Source organism: Thalia democratica, chromosome 1, assembly GCF_965202585.1.
Source record: "Thalia democratica chromosome 1, ktThaDemo2.hap1.1, whole genome shotgun sequence".
Taxonomy (NCBI): Eukaryota; Metazoa; Chordata; class Thaliacea; order Salpida; family Salpidae; genus Thalia; species Thalia democratica.
In genome coordinates, this window is record NC_139165.1 from 72,277,745 (window position 1) to 72,297,757 (window position 20,013).

Genomic DNA, 20,013 nt, shown 5'->3' on the forward strand with positions numbered 1-20,013 from the left:
AAGGCTAATTTTCACGTAATTTTAAAATTTATAATAAACCTCCTTCCTGCATTTTTTAGCAATTTAATTCAAAATTTCAGGAAATGTGCTTTTCAATATTACATACAGCTTGTAGGAAGCAGATTTTTGCAAAAAAGAAACAAAAAAAATTATGACCAAAAACAAAAAAAAAATTTTTATTATTTATAATTAAAAAAAAAAATTCTACAAGGATTTTAAGTTTTTTTAAAGACAACTCTAAAAATTTTAAAAACAATTTCTCAGAAACTGAAGGAGAAGATCAATTTTTGTAAAAGTTTCCGCCTCCCATAAAGAACCCATTTACTGCTTTAACTTTGATTGCTTAATCTCAAAAAATACTTTTATTGTTAACAAGCAGTAAAAAGTAAAAAGTAGCTTATATAACTATATAAAAAACAAAACTAAATTTGGAAAAAAAGTGTGCTTTGTAGTTGTGGCCTCTAATTAAAAAAATAATATCTAGTATTCTTGTATAACTTTCAAAACTACCATTAAAAACGCCCAAGACTTTTTTTTTTGCTCTTCATCATTAGCTCCAGAATATCCAAAGTAAGTTTCAAATTATGACCTCATGGCCCCCTGTGGCCCTTTTACTGCTCATGGCCCTCAAGGAAGCCACTTGGCCCAGTTTGGGAAATCATACCTTAAATTGATTAACCTAATTAATTAAAATTAAAGACTATTTGTAGTTATCAAGCTTAAATAATAATTTTATTTGATGTTTTTGTTTGAGAAAACTTAATATTGGTAACAGCATGTCTGTGTGATTAAAACCAAAGCTAAGTACATTTAAGTTATGCTTTATTTAAGTGTAGTAAAATATTAAAGTAAACAAAAGTTAACCAGGTGAAACATTTGTATGCAAAATCTTAAATTACAAAAAGAAATGTTTTTTAGCATTATAAATTGCTAAAGTTATATATACAATTTTATATTTTATTAAGGGATTATTATAGTACTTTAGTTATGGCATCACTTAAAAGACCATCTACATCACAAGAACAGTAAGTATTTCTATTCATTTTTATCTACATGTAATTTGCAAACAATATTAAGTTCTAAATAAAATTGCAGTGAAGGTTCTGAGCACAAAAAAAGAATCTCTGACCAACCAAAACAACTAAATGGAGATTCAAGGCATTCAGTAAACAATGAAGATGAACCAATAGTTTTGAGTGATGATGAAAAACTCAAAGAAGTTGATTCAAATCAAATGGATTCAGTTTGTAGTTATATATTTTTATTATATTGTTTTCCACCAACATACTTAATTTAACTTTTTTGTATTTAAAACAAGCTTTATTAGTTGTCTAAATTATTTTCATTTTATGAAATAACAGTTGAATAATTTTTAATTGTTTGTGAAATGCTTTTGAGCTTATTTGTGATATGCACTTAATGTTATTTTGTTTAATTGCTTTAACAAGATTAAAATTAAAGCAGATTTTTTGCAATTAAATTAAAATCCATAAATAACTAATTTAAGTTGTAATAAAAATGAAAACTTAAAGTTTTTTTTTTTTACTAACAGAAAAAATTAGAAGTTGAAAGAATGAGAAACGAACTTTTTAATGAGGAGGCTAAACTGATAGTAATGCAGAAAATTAAGGCTCTAAATTCAAAAAATTCGGTAAGTTGTTTTAATTGTTAAATTACCAGTCATTTTCTGCTACTAATAAATATGATAATTACACTTTAATGTTGTTTACAGTACTTTTCCAAACCCTTAAGATTAATTATAAGTTTTATCAGTAATAAAACTGAATTCTTAAATTGTCATATTTCCATGTAGTAAAATTCTAAGAGTGTTTATTTGTTTTTAAATATTATAGTAAACCAATTTAACTGTAAAAAATAACACTAGTAACAGTATATTTGTTTTGTTAATGAATATTTTTTTTTTATATGTTAAACTTTTTAATCTCAAACTAACTAAGTTAAAAAAGTATGAAATTTTATCAAAAAAAATCAAAATTTTTTTAAAAATGCTAAAAGTATGAGTAATTTACGTTGAACAAAATCTCTAAAATTTTTATCTTTGTATTAATTAAATTTCAATAATACAAACTACTAAATCCTGCTAATGCAGCTTTAAGTTTTATATCCTAATTACATCAAAAATTATTTGTTCTATTTTATTTTACTTGCAATTTATACTTTTTGAATCTGATAATTTTTATTATCTTAATAGTTCTGTCATAAGTTTCACACAATTCTTTGAAATAACAAGTTATCTTAAACTATATTAATTCAATTTTTTGCCATAAAGGTTTTATAAAAGCAATTTTTTATTTACACAGGGTTGCCACTTTACCTGGAATCCTGGAAAAACCTGGAATTTCACAATTTTGGCAAAAAAACCTGGAAAAACCTGGAATTTAAGAAATTTTGAACAAAAACCACTAAAAAAACCTGGAATTTTAACAATTTTCGCATTTTCAGTAGTAATATTTCAATTTTACTCAAAAAATCTATCTATTTTTGTCATCATCAATAATTTTTTTAATAAGGGACATATATAAAGTAGCTTTGCAGTATCTTTTAAATGTTTTTATACTATCTAACACAGTTTATTAATTTAAACTTAACTTTAAACTAAAAATAGACCCAAAAATGTCTATTTACAAAAACCTGGAAGAAAATAGGAAAACCTAAAAAAATTGTGAAAAAACGAGTTGCAATCCTACCCTGTTTACATATTTGAATAAAGTTTAATTGTGAGCCATAAAATATCACAGGAATACACAAACTGGTTTTACTTAACCAATTTGAAAGTTACTTAGCTAACATAACTTTAAAATTATGCAATACTTACATTAAAGTTGAAAAATATTTTGGTTGAGCAGTTGGAATACATAGAGCAGGCTGCAGCTGACATAATGTACATGGGTTTTCCTGTACCTTATGCGCCTAACTATTTTGTAAGTAAATATGTCATCGTGTGTGCTCTGCTTTGTGCAAGCTTGACGTTGTCAAAGTACTGTTTTTTTTTGTTGTAGAATGTTATCATTTTCTATCTCTATTAGGTTTTTTCTGTTAATGCTTTGAGTTCATTCTAAAATTGTGTAACCAAGTATTTTTTCGAAGCTTTGTGTTTGTTTAACAATAAGTTAACACATAAAAAACTATAAGAAGTGTTTATTCATGTAATTTTTTTCAAGTAAGTTTGTTTTCATGTGAAAATGGTACTTGAATAAATTAATATGTGGACATAATAGTTTACTTCTTAAAAATCTTTTTTTTTAAAGTAAATAGGCTAAATATGATCTAAAAATCTTGTTAAAGTTAAAATAAGCTTATTTGATTTTACCTTTCTTGATATTTATACTAATAATGACTTTTATGAATAGCTTAAAAGTCATAATCATCTATGTTGTGAATTCTGCTTAATAGAAATAAAAAGTTCCTTTGTATGTTTAAATGTAAACTTGTCATATCTATTAAAATTTTAATCTTCTTAGCAATTTTAAACTTGAATTTAGTATCTTAAGTTAATTTAATTTTATTTATTTTTGGTATCAGTCATGAAATAAAACTTAAGATAAACTTATAAGTTTTTTTAAAATGCTGATCAATAATGGTTGTTAAATATTTAATACTCTTCACTACCTAGAAAACTAGATACATTGTGTTGTATCAGGGTTGCCGCAAGTCCTGAAAAACCTGGAAATTTGAACAAACACCACTATAAAACCTAAAATTTTAAATGATTTTTACATTTTAAGTATCAAAATTTTGATTTGACACAAAAATCTATTATATAGACAAAAATTTTTTGTCATCATCAAATAATAAAAAAACAAAAAAAAAATTAAGGTAGGTTTACAATATCTTTTCAATGTTGTTATACTATTTAACACAGTTTTTTACATTAAACTTAATTTTAAACAAAAGATAGACCCAAAAACATGTATTTTTAAAAACCTGGAGAAAATTTGCTTAAAATTAGTGGCAACCCTGACTATAAGGAAAATAATTTTAAAAGTGCTTTAAATTAAATTTATGTATTCTTTATTGCTGTATTTTGGTTTATATAGTGTTGTACATTTAGTGTTATAGCTGTGAATACAAAAAAAACGTTTTATTTTTTCTCTAATTAGATTTTTCCAAACTAGATTTTGTTAGGTTCTTACTCGAATTGCAATTTTTTTTAATGAAATACTCTGATGTCAGTAGTAGTTTTCAGTTTATTTCTGAAATTTTGATGTAAATTAAGTCATTTCCAAATAAAAAATTTTTATGTGTTGTTTAAATACAGATTCAGAAACCTCCAGTTCATCTAAATCACCAAGCAAACAACAACCATCGCCTGAATAAAAATGTTCAAAAACCTAACAGTAACAATTATCATAGCAAGGTAACTTTTAGCTGGTATTATTTTTTGTGACACCGGTTTTTTATCAGATTTAATCTAGCATACCCTATTTAATTTAATATTTTAGATAATATAAAGATAGTATCGTAAAGTATAAGTAAAGATATTATCAACTAGCAAAAAAATATGAAAAACTGTTAAAATCATTTTACACATTTAACTTCATCAGATTAGTTGAAGTAATTTCGTGTAAGGCGAGTCTTTCTTAACTGGTTTTCATATTCGTCCTCTTACTTGTTGTTGCCCTGTGACTTACTAAATATTAGGAATACACTGGTATAGAGTCTATATAGTTTTAAACTTAAAGGATTTTACTAAATTGCTTAAAAAGTTATCTTTTGTTAGATATAATTCGCATTTTTTATGACTAAAACTTTAACATTGTACATGTTTAAAACTTGTTATAACAATTTTTTAAGTAATAAATATCTTTGTAAAATTATTAAATTGTGTTTGTTAGGGAAAGCAAAACAATTTAAAAAAATAATCTGTTGCATAATAATTTATGATCATTTATAACTTAAAAAAATAATTTAGCTCTACTTATTCTAATGTTAAATTATGAATAAGTATTATCATTTAAAAATAAATATACCTCTTAGAGTGTAAAATTTATTTTCAGACGTTATAAATTTTTAAGTATTTAACTTAGTAATTAGAGTTAATTTAATATATTTTTTTATTATATAAGTTCAGTTCTAATTAAAATATTTGTTATAAAATTCGTTAATTACTTATAAAACAGTAACATTAAAAAACCTTTTTAAGACCTAATTTTTTTATTGTTTTAATTTTTAAATTATACCATCAACTATAAAATCTTAAAATAATTCTTTAAAATTTTTTGAATTAATGTTCATGAGCATAGCTCATTTAAAATATAAAAACAAGTAACACTTTTATTCTTAGACTCAAAATAGTCAACAATAAAAATCAAGTTTAATTTTTTTATTAAATGTTTAATTTATTAATTTATTATAATGGAAATATGTTGCTGTAATGCTCTTAAATAATATCTTTTCTCCATTGTGTTGTAAAATATTATTAGTTATTGCATATATATTTATTCCTTAGTATTTAGTAAAATTAAGCACAAATTATTTCCTTTAAATCACTTGATATGTCTAAATTAGTCTTCAATTAGTATTATTGTGGGAAAAATATAAACGTATAAGTTTTGTAATTGAACACAGTGATCTTCTGTTACCAAAAAGTATTGTCTAATAAAAATATATTCTGTATCATACAAATATTTAAAACTTATCAAATTACTTTCCAAGAAAAGTTCTTAAGTAAAAAATTCATTTGGCTTTTTTGGGAAAAATATACATCCTGTTCAAATTTAACTGCATAATTATAACTTTTTTTCTGAATAATATGTAATTTTTTCATTAATATCTAGAAACCAACGATGAAAAGATTTTAGAATGTTGTTTTTATATATCAAGTAAACATTAAATATTAAAATTACGAGCAGGTTATGTTAAAAAAGGTTTAAATAATTTATAAAGAACGTTTTAGATAAGTTTAACTGTTTCATTTGCTGTGCCGTATTTATTAATGAATTTATTTTATTTAAATGTAATATATTGATAGTTTTTAATTTTTGTATTACAAGTCTTAATAGACAAACCGTTGAAAATAGATTAATGTTTAATTGATTTCATTTACAATTAACTTAGTATATAGTAATTTGTAACTAACAAACACATACTTTTCCTCAGGATAACTTGAATTCTCAAAAATTAGAATGACAACAGCCTGTTTCTAGTTTTATTAAAAGAAAAACTCGTTAAATACCCTTTTTAACCCAGTTTCCATTATTAATTAGATAAAAGTTTATTTTCTCATTGTTTATATTCTTTAATCAACTTCACATAGTTTTAGTATGTATTGACTTTTTATTGTACTTAGTTTGATTTATTAAGTTTTAATTTAAGTCTAGTTTGACAAAGAATGTATTTTACAATACTTGCAAATAAAAACACATGATGAATTTCAAGATTGTTGTTTCGTATTTTTTTTTCTACAGCAGTACATAAATCATTCTTTCTTTTATATACAGATGTGCATATTAGTTTCATGATATACTTAAAAACTCAAAACAAATTATGTTATTTCACCAAGGATTTGGTAAATTTATAGCATTTATACTCTTATTTTATGACTCTGTTCATAAAACTAAATAAATATTTTACTTACTTAAAATAAATCAGAGCATCATTTATTCCTTTCTTAACTTTTAGTTTTTGTTTATTGGCTGTTATTATAATTCATAAAAACAAGTTATTTCATTTAACTAGAAACATTTTTGAAATGCTAAACCAATTCTAAATAGTTCGAAAAATTTAGTCTATGCAAATTCATTTATAAACTTTAGACCAATATGCAAATAAGTTTTTGCTTTCTACATTTTATGTAAACATTAATAAACTCCTTAACGTTGTTGTAAAAATTAAATAACAAAATTATTTAAAGCATTGTAAATAATAGTACATACATTGTATAAAATTTTGGTTAACTTTTTTTAATAGATACTTTTTGTTCTAAAAATTAACAGCTTTTTTATATTAATTTGTGGAAAACCTTCAATTTTCTTTAAAAGCTAAACAAAGAACTTGACATTTTGTTTAGTATTACAGTACATAACTTGTTTACATCTCACTAACATTAGCAAGTACTTTAGATTAGTCTGCTAAGTTTAAATGTATTTGGCTACGTCCATTAGAATAATACTTTTTTTTTCTAAATCCCTTAAAAATAAATATACTTTATTTTATTAAAGATACTATATATTTTTCCAAGTGGTTTTTGCCTGAATATTTTGGTTACTTGTTCTAACTTTTTACTTACCAAAATAATGATGTTTTTATATTTTTGTTAAATATGTTAAAATTTTAACTCAGACTAACAACGTCTTGCACGGTATAAAATATTAATTTTTGAACTTTTTTACAAAGACTTTTTACTTAAAGCTTGTCTCTTAAACGCAAAAATTTTATATAACTTTCTAATCGTTTTTGCCCTGTTTAATCTTTAATATTTTACAAAAACTGAAGTTTTTTTTTTAATTTACAACATCTGAATTTGGAATTGAATTGTTCTCAAAGTTAAGTTGTCCAATAACAATCAACTAATAAATAGATAAAACGTTAAAGACAGTGAAAAAGTTACAACTATATTAGAAAAACTTAATTTGACCCAAAAACTAATATTACTAAAACAATATATTTTGATCAAATGTTTTTGTGTTAATGTTGTACTTTTGACACGTTATTCGATGAAGAATTTAACATGTGCAAGTTTTGATAGGCAATTGAAATTAATTTATTAGTACCTGCTTAACCACATGATAAAATACTTAAAAATGTACAACAGGCCCAGCAGCAGGCAAACCAGAACGCTATGGAGGCGATGATGAGAATGCATCAGCACCAATCCAATCCCGTGCAATCCGTCATGAATGCCAGCAGACTGTTGCAAATGGGTTCGTTTGCTTTCGTGTTAATGATAAGTGAATAAAATCAAGTGTAGATCAACAGTTATTGAATTGTTAGTGTTACAAAAGACGCCAAAAAAGCTTGTGTTCTAATTTCAATAACTGTAAGGTATTTTCGAATGCTGAATAATATAGTTTTATGATTGGTTTAGATGATCTGATAAATTTAATAGCGTCTTTTATGATGTCATTGAAAAAAAGTTATAGTTATTCTTGTTATTACTTTATTATAATAAATATACATGTTTGGTTATTTATAAGTTAGAAATTATATCTCAAACCCAAATAAATTTCACTAACACCGATCACGCGCGATTTTTTTCATAAAAACAACGTGTTTTTGTTTTTTATTATAAAATAAGACCGTAAAAAGTTGCAAAAACAATTAATATTATTAAGTGATGCATATTGATTAAACAGTTACTAAAACAACAAAAAAACTAGTTGCTTCGACTAGCTTTGTATTTAGTTAAGATACTAATGAATTAAGTTTTAATTTCAATAGTGCCTTTTGATTTTGCGTTCCATTTTTAAGTTATTGACAAAACCTGATATAATTTTTATTATGAACATAGTAAATTTGTACGCTTGATTTTTTAGAGTAAGTGTATAGGTAATACTAGGTCGAACTTAATTTTTTTGCCCTTAAATGTCTCAAAGTACGAACGTAAACACAATAGTTTTTTTTCAACAAAAATTAAACACCAATTTATAATTTTATGTTCTGTAGTCACATCATAAATTATCAAAGAACAAATATTCTACTGTTAATTTGTAACTCATAGGTAGCAGCCAGCAGTCCGTGGAACTGATTCAAAAGTACATCGCTCAGAACTTGGCTCAGCAGAACAACCAAAGAACTCAGCAGATGACTTACCGGCAGCAGCAGGTATTATTAACTTTTAAATGAAGTGTTTGTGAAGAAGAATCGAGTGGTATCTAGCTACTATAACTTCAATTATTTCTGCAATTAAACAGTATCACCATAATTATCTTTTGTATAAAAAAGTTACGAACTCATTTTGTGAACTGTTTAAATACAACTGAAATCACGACTATTATTTCAATTAATCTAAAAGCACAACAATTACAGGCGAGCGCGAAACTGCAACTGAGGAAGCAGCTGGAAAAAACTCTGCTGGAAATTCCCCCTCCGCAGCCGCCTCCGCCAGAAATCAACTTTCTCCCTTCGGCCACCAGCAACGAGTTCATCTGCCTCGTCGGCCTCGAACAGGTTCGTTCCTTTTTTCGCTTGTTTAAATGATCAATCAAAGACTATTGAACTAATTCATAAAGAACTAATTACAAATATTTTTTATAGTTAAGGAAAGTTCCTAGCTAATAAACTAAAATTCTGATATGTTTTTCTTTAAACGATGCTTTAAGTTTATTTTATTTTGAATTTTCACAAATTTTTGTTAAACAGGTCGTGTCTAAAATTCAGCCAAATAAAAGTCAGACGAAGCCGCCTCACATCCAACCGTACAGATGCCACATCTGTGAGTTTCTAAACGATATATAATTAGTTTTTAATAGTTTTACAAAAATCAAATAGTTTTATTACCCAAAGATAATTTGATATATTATTAAGTTGATTGATTGAACAAAAATTAAAGCATTGAATGGTTTTCATTGCTTCGCACACATGATTCAGCATTTGAAAGCAATCATTCGCACAAACAGGCAGCAAAGACTTCAGCCCGCTGTGGAAGAAGACTCAGAAGGACGCGGACAAGGTCACGTGCCTGCAGTGCGTGCTGACCAATCAGAAGCGGCTGCTGAAGCAGGAGCACACGCAGAGGCTGAAGACGTGCTTCGTGCAGGCGCTGCAAAAAGAACAGGAAATCGAGCAGCAGATGAAGGAGCAGGCCGAGCGTCAGGTTGGCATTTGTTTATTGTTTTTGTAGTCCAAGAAAGTTAGTAAGCGAAAAGTTATCAATTTATTATTGTTTATGTCTTTAAAGTGGAATTTGAAGATTGTTATGGATTTTAGTTGCTGGTTATCTACAATAAAAAAAGTAAAATTTTGTTAATAATTTATACCGTTACTGACTGAAACCAGTTTTAAGAAAAATAAAATGATGGTAAATATTTCTTGATCATTTTAAAGAGAAATGAAGAAGTAAAAGTTTAAAAGAGCATGCAGATAGTGAACTAGAGTTTTTGTGTATTTGAAAGATTTATTTTGAATCCCGAGCTTATTTGCAGAAAAAACACAAATAGGTTTTGAGCATTCCTCTCTGGTTTTCATGTTGAAAGTTTCAATGTCACGCTCAACGTCAAGTATATACATTATTAAACTAATAAGTCGAGATTTGAATATTTAAGGAACATATGTTTGTCTAGTGATGTTTATTTATATAGAAAATAAAAAAATGTTTGTCAAAACTTTGCACCTATACTGAACGGCAGGTAATATGGATGTTTTTTTTTTGGGGGGGGGGGGTTATCAGTTAGTACAAAAAAGTTTTTTATCCAGAATATCAGTATAAATTTTATGAAAATGGAAGTTTAAATATTATGTAAAATATATTAAATATGCATATTTCTAAAACTATTTAAAAAAAAGCTAGATTTAGTTTATATAAATGAGAAAATAAATACAAGTAAATACATTTTACTAATGTATTCTAAAGAGGTGTTTAGAATAAATCAAATTTTACATCAATTCAATTTCAACTTTTGATTTGTGCTTTGTTAGTTTTACATTAGCTAAAACTGTATTTGTTATTTTTATGATGAAAATATGAAAAATTAATTCCTTATGTTTCTTTATATAGTTCCTTTGTAAACTTTCTTTTTAATAAAAGCATGATAAAAAGTAGTTCTTTACATACAATTTTCAACCTTCATGAACTAATAAGGAAAAAATGTATTAGCTGCTTAAAACCATTTTATTGTTCTGATATTTAGCTTTGTTAAAACTTTTTACAAAACCCTAAATATGTTCTTCATGAGACACTATTCGCACACACAGGAGAGGGAAGCGAAGAAGAAGAAGCGAGAGACGCAGACGGCGAACAACGCGGTCGACGCGGCGGTGATGGTGGCAGCGCAGCAGCTGCAGCAGCAACAGCAGCAGCTCAAAATGATCCAGCAGGATCAGATCAGGCAGCACCAGCAGTACATTCAGGTGAGTGCGTTGAAAAAAAAAATTGAAAACTTCAGTTTGAAAAAATGGCATCTTCGACTTTGAATTAACTTCTAGAGCGGTTCTATGACTTTATTAACTAAGTTTTGGAAAAGATGTTGATTTTAAAAATGATTTGTTTCTAAACATCAGCGTGTAAAGTTTCATATAAGGTGGTGTTTTAATATTTGACCTTTTTTTAACATTGTAATTCTATATACTTTTTTTGTAATAAACACAACAAAGAAATTTATTTATTTATTACCATTTGGAAAACAACTAGTTAAGTTATGAGGTAAAGTTTACTCCTCTTGATACCTAGTTTAATGTATATTTGTGGTAGTTAAAAATTCACTTTACTAAAATTTTTAGTTTTCTTTATTCTTACGTAACGCATTAAAGTCTAAAGTTCATTTTAGTACAAATATAACAAAGAAAAAATCTTCATGTTGTGCTTTAAACTTGTTGTTGCAAAATAATTTTTCTTATTATTTAAACTTTACAAAAAATTGAAGGTTTTATATTTGTGTTAATCTCAGGAAAACAAAAAAAAAAAGATTTTCAATATGAATTATTGTTTACAAAAATAGTGAACTGTACATATGATAATTAGAACCACTCTAAAATAAAATAAATAAATACCACTCTACCCTAAATGAAAGTACTAAAAGTGTTATTAGAAATTAAATTTGTCTAAATTATTTAGTAGATAAGTATTTGTGAAAAGTTTACTAGTTTTTTATAAACAGGTAATAAAATTGCTGAACATTCTTAGATTATCATTATTTTTCTAATTACTAACCATACCACAGCAAATACAAAGGCAACAATCCTTCATGCCATCGTCTAACAACCGAACATTCAACCAAGCACAAATGCGTGGATACCAAAATTCTTTTAATAATGGTTACTTGTTATTAATATATTCATTATTTGTTACAACTTTAAAATATGTTTGTAAGGAGTTTTTAAGGTTTCTTTTGATATTCTAAAATTTATAAACAACTATAAGTTGAAAGTTAAATTTGCTACTGTTTCAAAGTGTTGAGTTTCAAAGTAAAGTGAATTGAGTAAAGTAAATAGGAAAGCAAATAGGAAGAAATTGACATAATTTATTATACAGTTTTTCATAAATAAACAGGCTTTTTTATTTTGTTAAATATGAAAAAAAAATTTTTGTTTAACCAGCTGAATTCAGTTATTAGATAGTTTTTCTTAAATAAATTTTTAAGAAAATGTTTTTAAAAGCAAGAGCATTTGCATTTTCTATCATATTAGTTTTATTATAAGCCTACTTTTATTTTTTATTAAATAATATGCTAAATTGGTTATTAAGTAAAAAAATTAAACCAACAAAAACTAATTTATAAAAAGAAATAATTACAAGACCAGTTGTTGAATAATTAATATCGAAATCCCGTATGAAAATTTTTACAAAAGTAATAAATTATTGATGGTACGTCGAGTTTTAAAAGACTTGCCACAACGTTTGATTTCAAACTGTTATGTGTGACGTGGGCGTTATGTGTTCAGTTATAAAGTTTTTTGCGTGCGCTAATCAGTGAGTTTTTGTTGAAATTTTTGTAGTTTTTTGAGTTTTGTTGTTGTAGTACCGAGGCAGCCAGCTCGCTTTAGAAGTCAAGTTGCTCCACAACAGCCCAGCATGCCCAATCTGCAGAACAATCAAATAGGTAACCAAATGAACATGAACAGTTTTTATATGAGACAGCCTCAGTACAGGCCCAAGTAAAACAGTGAGTTAAATCTGTGATTTATTGATTGTTTAGAATTCGTATATGAGTTTTTTTTTAGTGGTTTATTATTGTTGGTTTATTTAAGTTGTAGATATTTATAAATAAAAGTTAAAGTGATATAAACTTTTAACAGTTAGATTTTAGCGTAATGCTTGAATAGTTTAGTATAAATTCTTAAGTTTTGATTATACTTTTTATTGAAAGAATAGATTAAGTACTTTTTTTAGGTTATAGGTGACCAAATTTTATTTAGTTCTTATTTGAGTAAAATGAGAACTCGGCAAGACAAGCAAACTATTTGTTTTGCCTTATTTGTACTTAACTACTTTTTCTTATCTAAACAGAAAGCCCCTTTTTAAGCTACTTTTCTTTTTAATTATTTCAAACATGCACACAAATCAAAGTTCCTTGAAACGCTTTATATTATATTATACACATGAAAGCGGTTATAACCGGTTTGAACAAGTTTGTTCAATGACGCGCGCTTAACTTTGGTCACGTGACTTTTCAACTTGCCTAATCACACACAGGCTCGAAAAATCTGGACCGGCAGCTGCTCCTGGACCTCATACCGTCACTGAGGGGCGGAAGCAACAGCAACCAGGGCAACAAGCACTCCAATGGCAACAGCCGGCGCCAAGTAAACAGGCACTGGAAGTGAAGCTCGCTGGTTTTGTTAGATTGCTGTTGACAAATCTGAGTTTTATGTGCTTCTTTCGTGTTTTAGCAGTATCGGTTAGATATATTCGTATTATTAGGTATGTAAAATGATATGTAGTTAAGTTTTTATAAGTTAAATAATAACCTTGGATTTTCTTGACAAAACTAACTAACATTTTTCGTTTACTGCAATATTAGTTCAAAATAAAAGTAAAGCCTTTTATTTGGATTTTAAGAAAGTTTCAATTACAAAATATTTTGAGTTTGTTTATTTTTCATAATTGTGCTTTATAGAGTGTAGGATACCACAGACACGTAAAATGGTTTATAAAATAAATTAGGAATTTTTGTTATAAATTATTGTATATTCTCTTTCCTTTTTACGTTTATTTAATAATAAAGAACCTTACGTAACTTTTTTTTATACTTGTTGTCGAAGTTTTTTTGCTTTTAAATAAAATTAAATATAAAGCAACGATTGATTTGAATTCAAAGTTCATGACTTGCAGCATAATGTTAGAAATATTCATCCGCGTGGTCATTAGAGCGTGACGATATACGCAATGTTATACGCAGCAGCTACTCTGCTTTGAAATTGGTCATTAAGCAATTAATAAATAGGGGTTCAAGAAAAACATTAAATTGTTATCTGTGATTTTAAAAGAAACATTTTTGTCGTCAAAAACGCCTCAATCAATTTTTTTTTTTTGTAAATTTATAGCTCATTAATTATTCACAAGGCTCGTGAACGGGACTATTTTCAGCGGCGGAGTTTTAAAAGCCACAAGCGCGCTTAGTTATTACATTTCTATAAATATATACACACAACAGCACGTGACGTAGACAAGATAATTTATTGTGCACAAAAATCGATGCTAATGAAAATTAAAACAGATAATCGCCTGGTTTATTGTCTTGATATTTTTGTTGTCCTGTTTATTTAAGCGTTTAAAATCGATATTTATTTTTGAGTTACGTTTGGTTTTTGTTAGGTAGCAACGAATTTACGCGTTTAATCAGTCAAAGTCTTAGCTTTAAAAATCAGTTGTGCAAAAATATTACAATGCTGATATTACACAAATTTTACCTAATAGTTTTAATTCAACTCTACACATTTTAACACGTTAAGGACTCAAAATTGTTTTTAATAAGAATTTAGCTATTTGACAACTACATACAATTTTTCAAAAAAAAGCTGACTATAGACTAAATTAGTGCATGCTTAAATAAACGTAAGTGGCAGTAGTGAAATATTGTGGAAAAAATACTTGTAAAAGTCTAAATAGAAATCATTAAAAATATATCAACTTTTGTTTTTTGAATAAAAGTTAGTTTTATAATTTTAAACAACATCAAGCTTCTTAAATATTTGGGTACTAAAATCCAAGTATTTTATGAGAGCTAGTTAACCCCTTATTTAAAAGAAAATTGTTTATAAAATAGTGATTTATCAATACTTTACTACAAACTAAATTGTTTGACACTAAATTTTTAAAATATATAAACGATATTGTGTTTATTTTTAGTGTTTATCTCTTAATATATTTTGAGAAGAGTTATTATTTACCTTTTTTTTATAAAATAGTTTAGCTCTTTAAACAAAGTACAACTTGTAGTTTAATAAAGTCCTTAATTTTTAATGATGAAATTACTGAAGTTTTGCGTATTTTATATAACTAATGGAAATTGTAAAAACAACAAAACTTTTTAAACACATTATTTTGAAATACCAGCTTTTTATAGTGGTTAAACACAAGTGTACAACACAACAGAGTAGCCAAAAATTTAAAGTATTTTTGAGCTAAGTAGTTATACATATTTTAAAAACAAAGCTTGAAAGTTAGTTATTGATAATAATTTTGAAATGATCAACTATTTCTATCGAAAAAACTAAAGTGTTTCATAATTTGTAAAATGGTCTTTAAAAAGGTTTAAAAACTAGTTTATTGTAATTTTATTTCTAATCAAACCTCTCGTTTTTGTTACTTTTTTTGTAATAATGTAAAAGTAGAAAACATAAAAATGACCAGTGTATTTATTAAATACAATATTCAATGAATATAACTCATTGTACCTCTTCTAAGGATTAAATCCGCACTTTTATTTTTGTCGCATTGTATGTTCTAGTTGTCTACAGCATTGAAAATTAAGTTTAAAAGTATAACTATTAAAGACTATTTTTACTAAGAACCAATTGCTTGTCTGTTACCGAACTAAACAAACTGTTGTAAATAAAATGTTATTTAGTTACTTTCTAGCTTTTTTTACAGATAACCTAAAAAATATTCAACAGCTATTTTGAGTAAACCATTAAATTTGTTTTTAATAGTTAAAATATAGTACAGCGAATTTAAAGTCAAACAAATCAAATACTAGTGAAAGGCAGTTTAAAAATGAGTTAAATAATAAATTAAGCTAAAATACCTTTCTGTATTGTAAAACTAAACTCCTCTATAAAATTTATATCATAACAATAACTACTACGTTAGAGTTAAAATAAATCGTGGACATATTCATTACAAATTAAATATTCATAGCGAATATTCTTTAATTAATATGTGGACAAAACTATTAATTCAATAACTGCAACTTAAATAGAATAAAATGAGCAATAAATAAACAATAACCGCTGCTTTCAGCAAATCTAGATATGTTTATAATCAAGTTTAGTTTTAATGAAAGTTTTTTAAAGAACACAACTGTGTAAAGTAACTCAAGTTTGATTGTTTTCAACACTATTAATTTTTAAAACTTTTTTCTGTGTTTCAAGATAAAGTTCATTATAAAAAGAACTTTTAAAATAGCAAAAAGTTATAAATGTAAGTCAGTGGCATACATCATCAAAATTTTTGACATTAGATCACAAAAAAAATCGTACTTACTTGTGTTTTCAAAAAAATTTTTTTAACCAAAATAACTTTATTTTTTATGACTTAAATGTGTTTATTAGGATGGAAAACGTTGATTTTATATATGTATATATATGTATCAAAAATAGTTTTTAGAAAACAGGGTCAGATGAAATATACCTCTACTTAAGAAACAAACTTTATACTACTCTAAATTTTATGTGTAAATAAAATAAACTTTTTAAGAAACTGTGTTTAGACTAATAAGTTTGAAAAGTATAAGTTTTCTATGTATTTCAGAATAAAAAAGATCAGTTAACCAAATCAGTGAGTAACTTTTTAATTTATCAAAAAATGCAGTTTTTTTATTAACTTCCTTTTTATATTTTTAAACTTTTAGGAAAATCTAAGCTATGATTAATAAGCGCAAACTAAATGTGGTTAAATGATTTTCTAAATACAATAGTCAGAAGTTTGTAAGTTATAAAAAAATTTATACGCTTTTTTAAACTTTTAAAACAAGCTTAAACACGTTAAAACTTTATTTTTGTCTTTTAGGATGGTTTCAAAGCTAAAGTTTACAAAATTTTTACACTATTTTAATTGTTAGTAATTTAACCTAAAAGTTAATTAACCCATATTTGAAAGTTTGTACTTAAAACTTAGATTTTCAAAACAGCACCAAAAGTTTAGATAACTTATAACATATATCTTCAACTTAACTATTTATAACTTGTGTTAAAAACAAAAATGGTAACCAGCTTATAATGCAATTAAGATAGTTTAATTTTGAAAACAACTTCGTAAAAAATTTATAAAATTAGTAAAAACAAAAAAGAAAAAAACAATTTGATCTAGAAGAAAAAATTACATAGATATGGCTTAGTAGCTTTAAATTTTTAACTATTTTCGAAAAAAAAGCTTCATAATGTAAGTAAAAATATAAAAAAAACAAAGTTTTTACGTTTGTAAGCTAAATCGATTTTTTTTAATTATTCAAAAAGGTACTTGTTTTTTAATTCAGTACTATATAAAAATAATATTACCAATTTAAATGCTTGAAATTGCTTGTTTAATTAAAAAATAAAGTTTTCAAACTCCACACCTAAGTTTAAAACTTTTTTGTAAAGCTTAAAACAAATAATGGTTTTTAAACTAGCACGAAAAGTTACCCAGTCAAGATTTTTAAACCTTGAATTAAAATATAATGTTTAACAAACCGTTTTAAAACGAAAACTGTTTCAAATAAAAAAGTCAAATTACAATTCGTAACTACATCTAAAACTTTTTAAAACAAATTTGTAAACACTTTTCAAATTATTATTATGAACAAAAATGGAAAACAAATTTCTTGCTTAAAAGTTTATTAAAACTTTCTATTTAAGCTCGTTAACATTGATTTAAAAGTTGAATTGTTTTAGTTTTCTAGATCAATATTAATTAACTTAAACGCTAAGTTATTGATTTTAGGAGAATTATCATAATTCGTTTAGTAAAAATAAACGAAACAGTTGCCCAAGTTTTTATCATTAGTGATTGTGTTTATTTAATTTTTAAAGGTTCTTTATGTTCAGTATCTTCTGTTTTAAAGCCTTGAAAACAAAAAAAAAGTTTAGTAAAATTAAATAGTTTTTAAAACATAGTTAAAAATTAATGTTAAAAAACACTATAAACTAAAAATTTTAATCATGTATACCAAAATTATTTGTACTACAAACATATTTAAACATAATAAAACTTAAACATAACAAACTATTTACTAAATTTACTATGCAGCCATACAGTTAGAACATTTGATAAATAGTTTTATAAAGTTAAACCTTAATTGATAATGTAAGATAATCTAGTTTAATAACAAGAGTGTATTGTGTTAATCAGTTTGCAACTAACTTTTAAACTGAACAAACTTACATACAACTAATTGCTTTTACCTTTTACATAACTTGTTTTATTTTTTAACAAAAACATGTGGTAGCTATTTTATAAGAGATTTTTTTTTAATAAGTATTTAAATAACATTTAACTTTAAATCTGATTAAAAGCTACAAAATTTGTTTCAATGCTGTTATTAGTTTTAAATTATCAAAATTAAGTTTTTTTACTGTTGCAGTGCTTATTTTCAGTTTTTTGTTTTAAAGTTACAGATAAAAGTGATCCTTTAAAGTATTTTTTCAAAAGTTGTTTACTACGTAAGTTTTTTTAAAGAAGTTATTGTCGCTTGTTATTAGTATGTGAAACATTAAAAAGTGTATGTTAGTAACAAAAATTTATTATTTTATAAAGATTTTTAATGGTCTAAATTGTGTACTTGAAGAAAAACTTTTAATATGTATATTTATTGAAGTTTTTCAAGTTTAAATTAAAACAACTTAAACAAGGTTATTGAATAAAAAAAAAGTTTAATCAAAATATTTTTTAGCTTCTACTGGCATAGTTTATCTTATTATAGTTACTATATAGAAAACCCAATACTTTATACTTATCTTAAAAGTAATACAAAAAATTCAAGCTTTTTGTATTAAGAAAAAAAAAAAAAAAAAAAATATTAAGCCAATTTAAAATAATAACAAAGTACCAAAAACATAGTTTTTATTCAGAAACTATTTCTTAGTATCATAGTACTTTTTTTTCTAAAACCATTAGCAAAATGCTGGTGAAACTAGTTTTTATATTTATGTTCACAAATGTATCAAGCGATGAAGGAGTAGATTTAACAGAAAATCACAACTACCACCGCTTGGGACCTTACGCTAACAGTGAGTCTGTTGGAATAAAACAACCTCTTCGATTCCTCCACGGTATTAAGGAGTTGGTAGGAGGGGACACGGGCATAATACCAACTAGGTAAGTGCTTGTCTTTAGTAAAATATAAATAGAGTTTTCAAAAAATATCAAATACTTAAATCAGATAATACTAGTTATGATTTAAAATTAAAACAAGTGTCGGCAGAAGTCCGCGGCCTAATCGAACTACCCAGTATAAGAATGTGGCCCTTAGTGTATCTTTTACATAAAAATAGCTTCTACAAAAGAACTAAAAATATTTATTTATAAATAGAATAAAATTAATGTTATGATAAAACTTTACAAATGTGTTATTAGTTTATTCGTAAATAAACAGTAGTGTATATTTAATAAATTTTTATTGATTTATTTTTAAATATATTTGTTTAATTACGGCGGCCCACAAACAATTGAATCAAGTGAATACGACTCGTTACTTTAATGATACAAACTTTTTTATAAAATTAATAAAGTTTTGTTGTGAATAGTATTAGTAAAACTTTAAAATTAAATAGAGGTAAGCTTTCAACATTTTTTTCTTTATTTCAATTTCCGAAGAGTTCACTAGCTATACTTTAAAATAATATAAAAAAAACATTTACTAGTGATTGTTAAATTAAATTACATATAAATTTACAAAAAAACGTGGACCATAATAAACTATTCATTGAAAAAAAAAAAAACTTTCAGCACAGTCTCAAAAAGACGTTTCACAATTCAGCCGAAATATTTTCCTAAGTGGAAGCTCTACTTTGACCCGAACACCCAAACTTTCAACTTTTCCAAGACGAAAGCAACCTATTTTTACACGAAAGCTGAGCAAAACTTTGCAACAAGGAAGCAGGTGGCCGACCTGAAAACCTTAACAATCGCAACCAAGCCCCGTTTGAAAAGATGGCTCGAAGAAAATGAACCGAACACTTTCACTTTGCTGATACATC

At 25.7% G+C, this 20,013-nt stretch overlaps 1 protein-coding gene across 2 annotated transcripts; it reads left to right on the forward strand.

Annotated features, from left to right (window-relative positions):
- The first annotated feature begins 951 nt into the window (after positions 1-951).
- On the forward strand, positions 952-13,796 carry LOC145832771 (uncharacterized). Of its 2 annotated transcripts, XM_082940097.1 has the most exons (13): positions 952-1,025; positions 1,096-1,243; positions 1,553-1,651; positions 2,868-2,942; positions 4,280-4,378; positions 7,775-7,883; positions 8,681-8,784; positions 8,989-9,129; positions 9,322-9,394; positions 9,579-9,775; positions 10,873-11,028; positions 11,838-11,931; positions 13,310-13,796. In XM_082940097.1, the coding sequence occupies exons 1-13, from the start codon at positions 988-990 to the stop codon at positions 13,438-13,440; spliced, it is 1,464 nt and encodes a 487-aa protein (XP_082796223.1). In that variant the 5' UTR covers positions 952-987; the 3' UTR covers positions 13,441-13,796. The 2 variants fall into 2 exon arrangements, with proteins under 2 accessions (XP_082796223.1, XP_082796225.1); XM_082940099.1 differs by lacking the exon at positions 2,868-2,942.
- Positions 13,797-20,013: the final 6,217 nt, after the last annotated feature.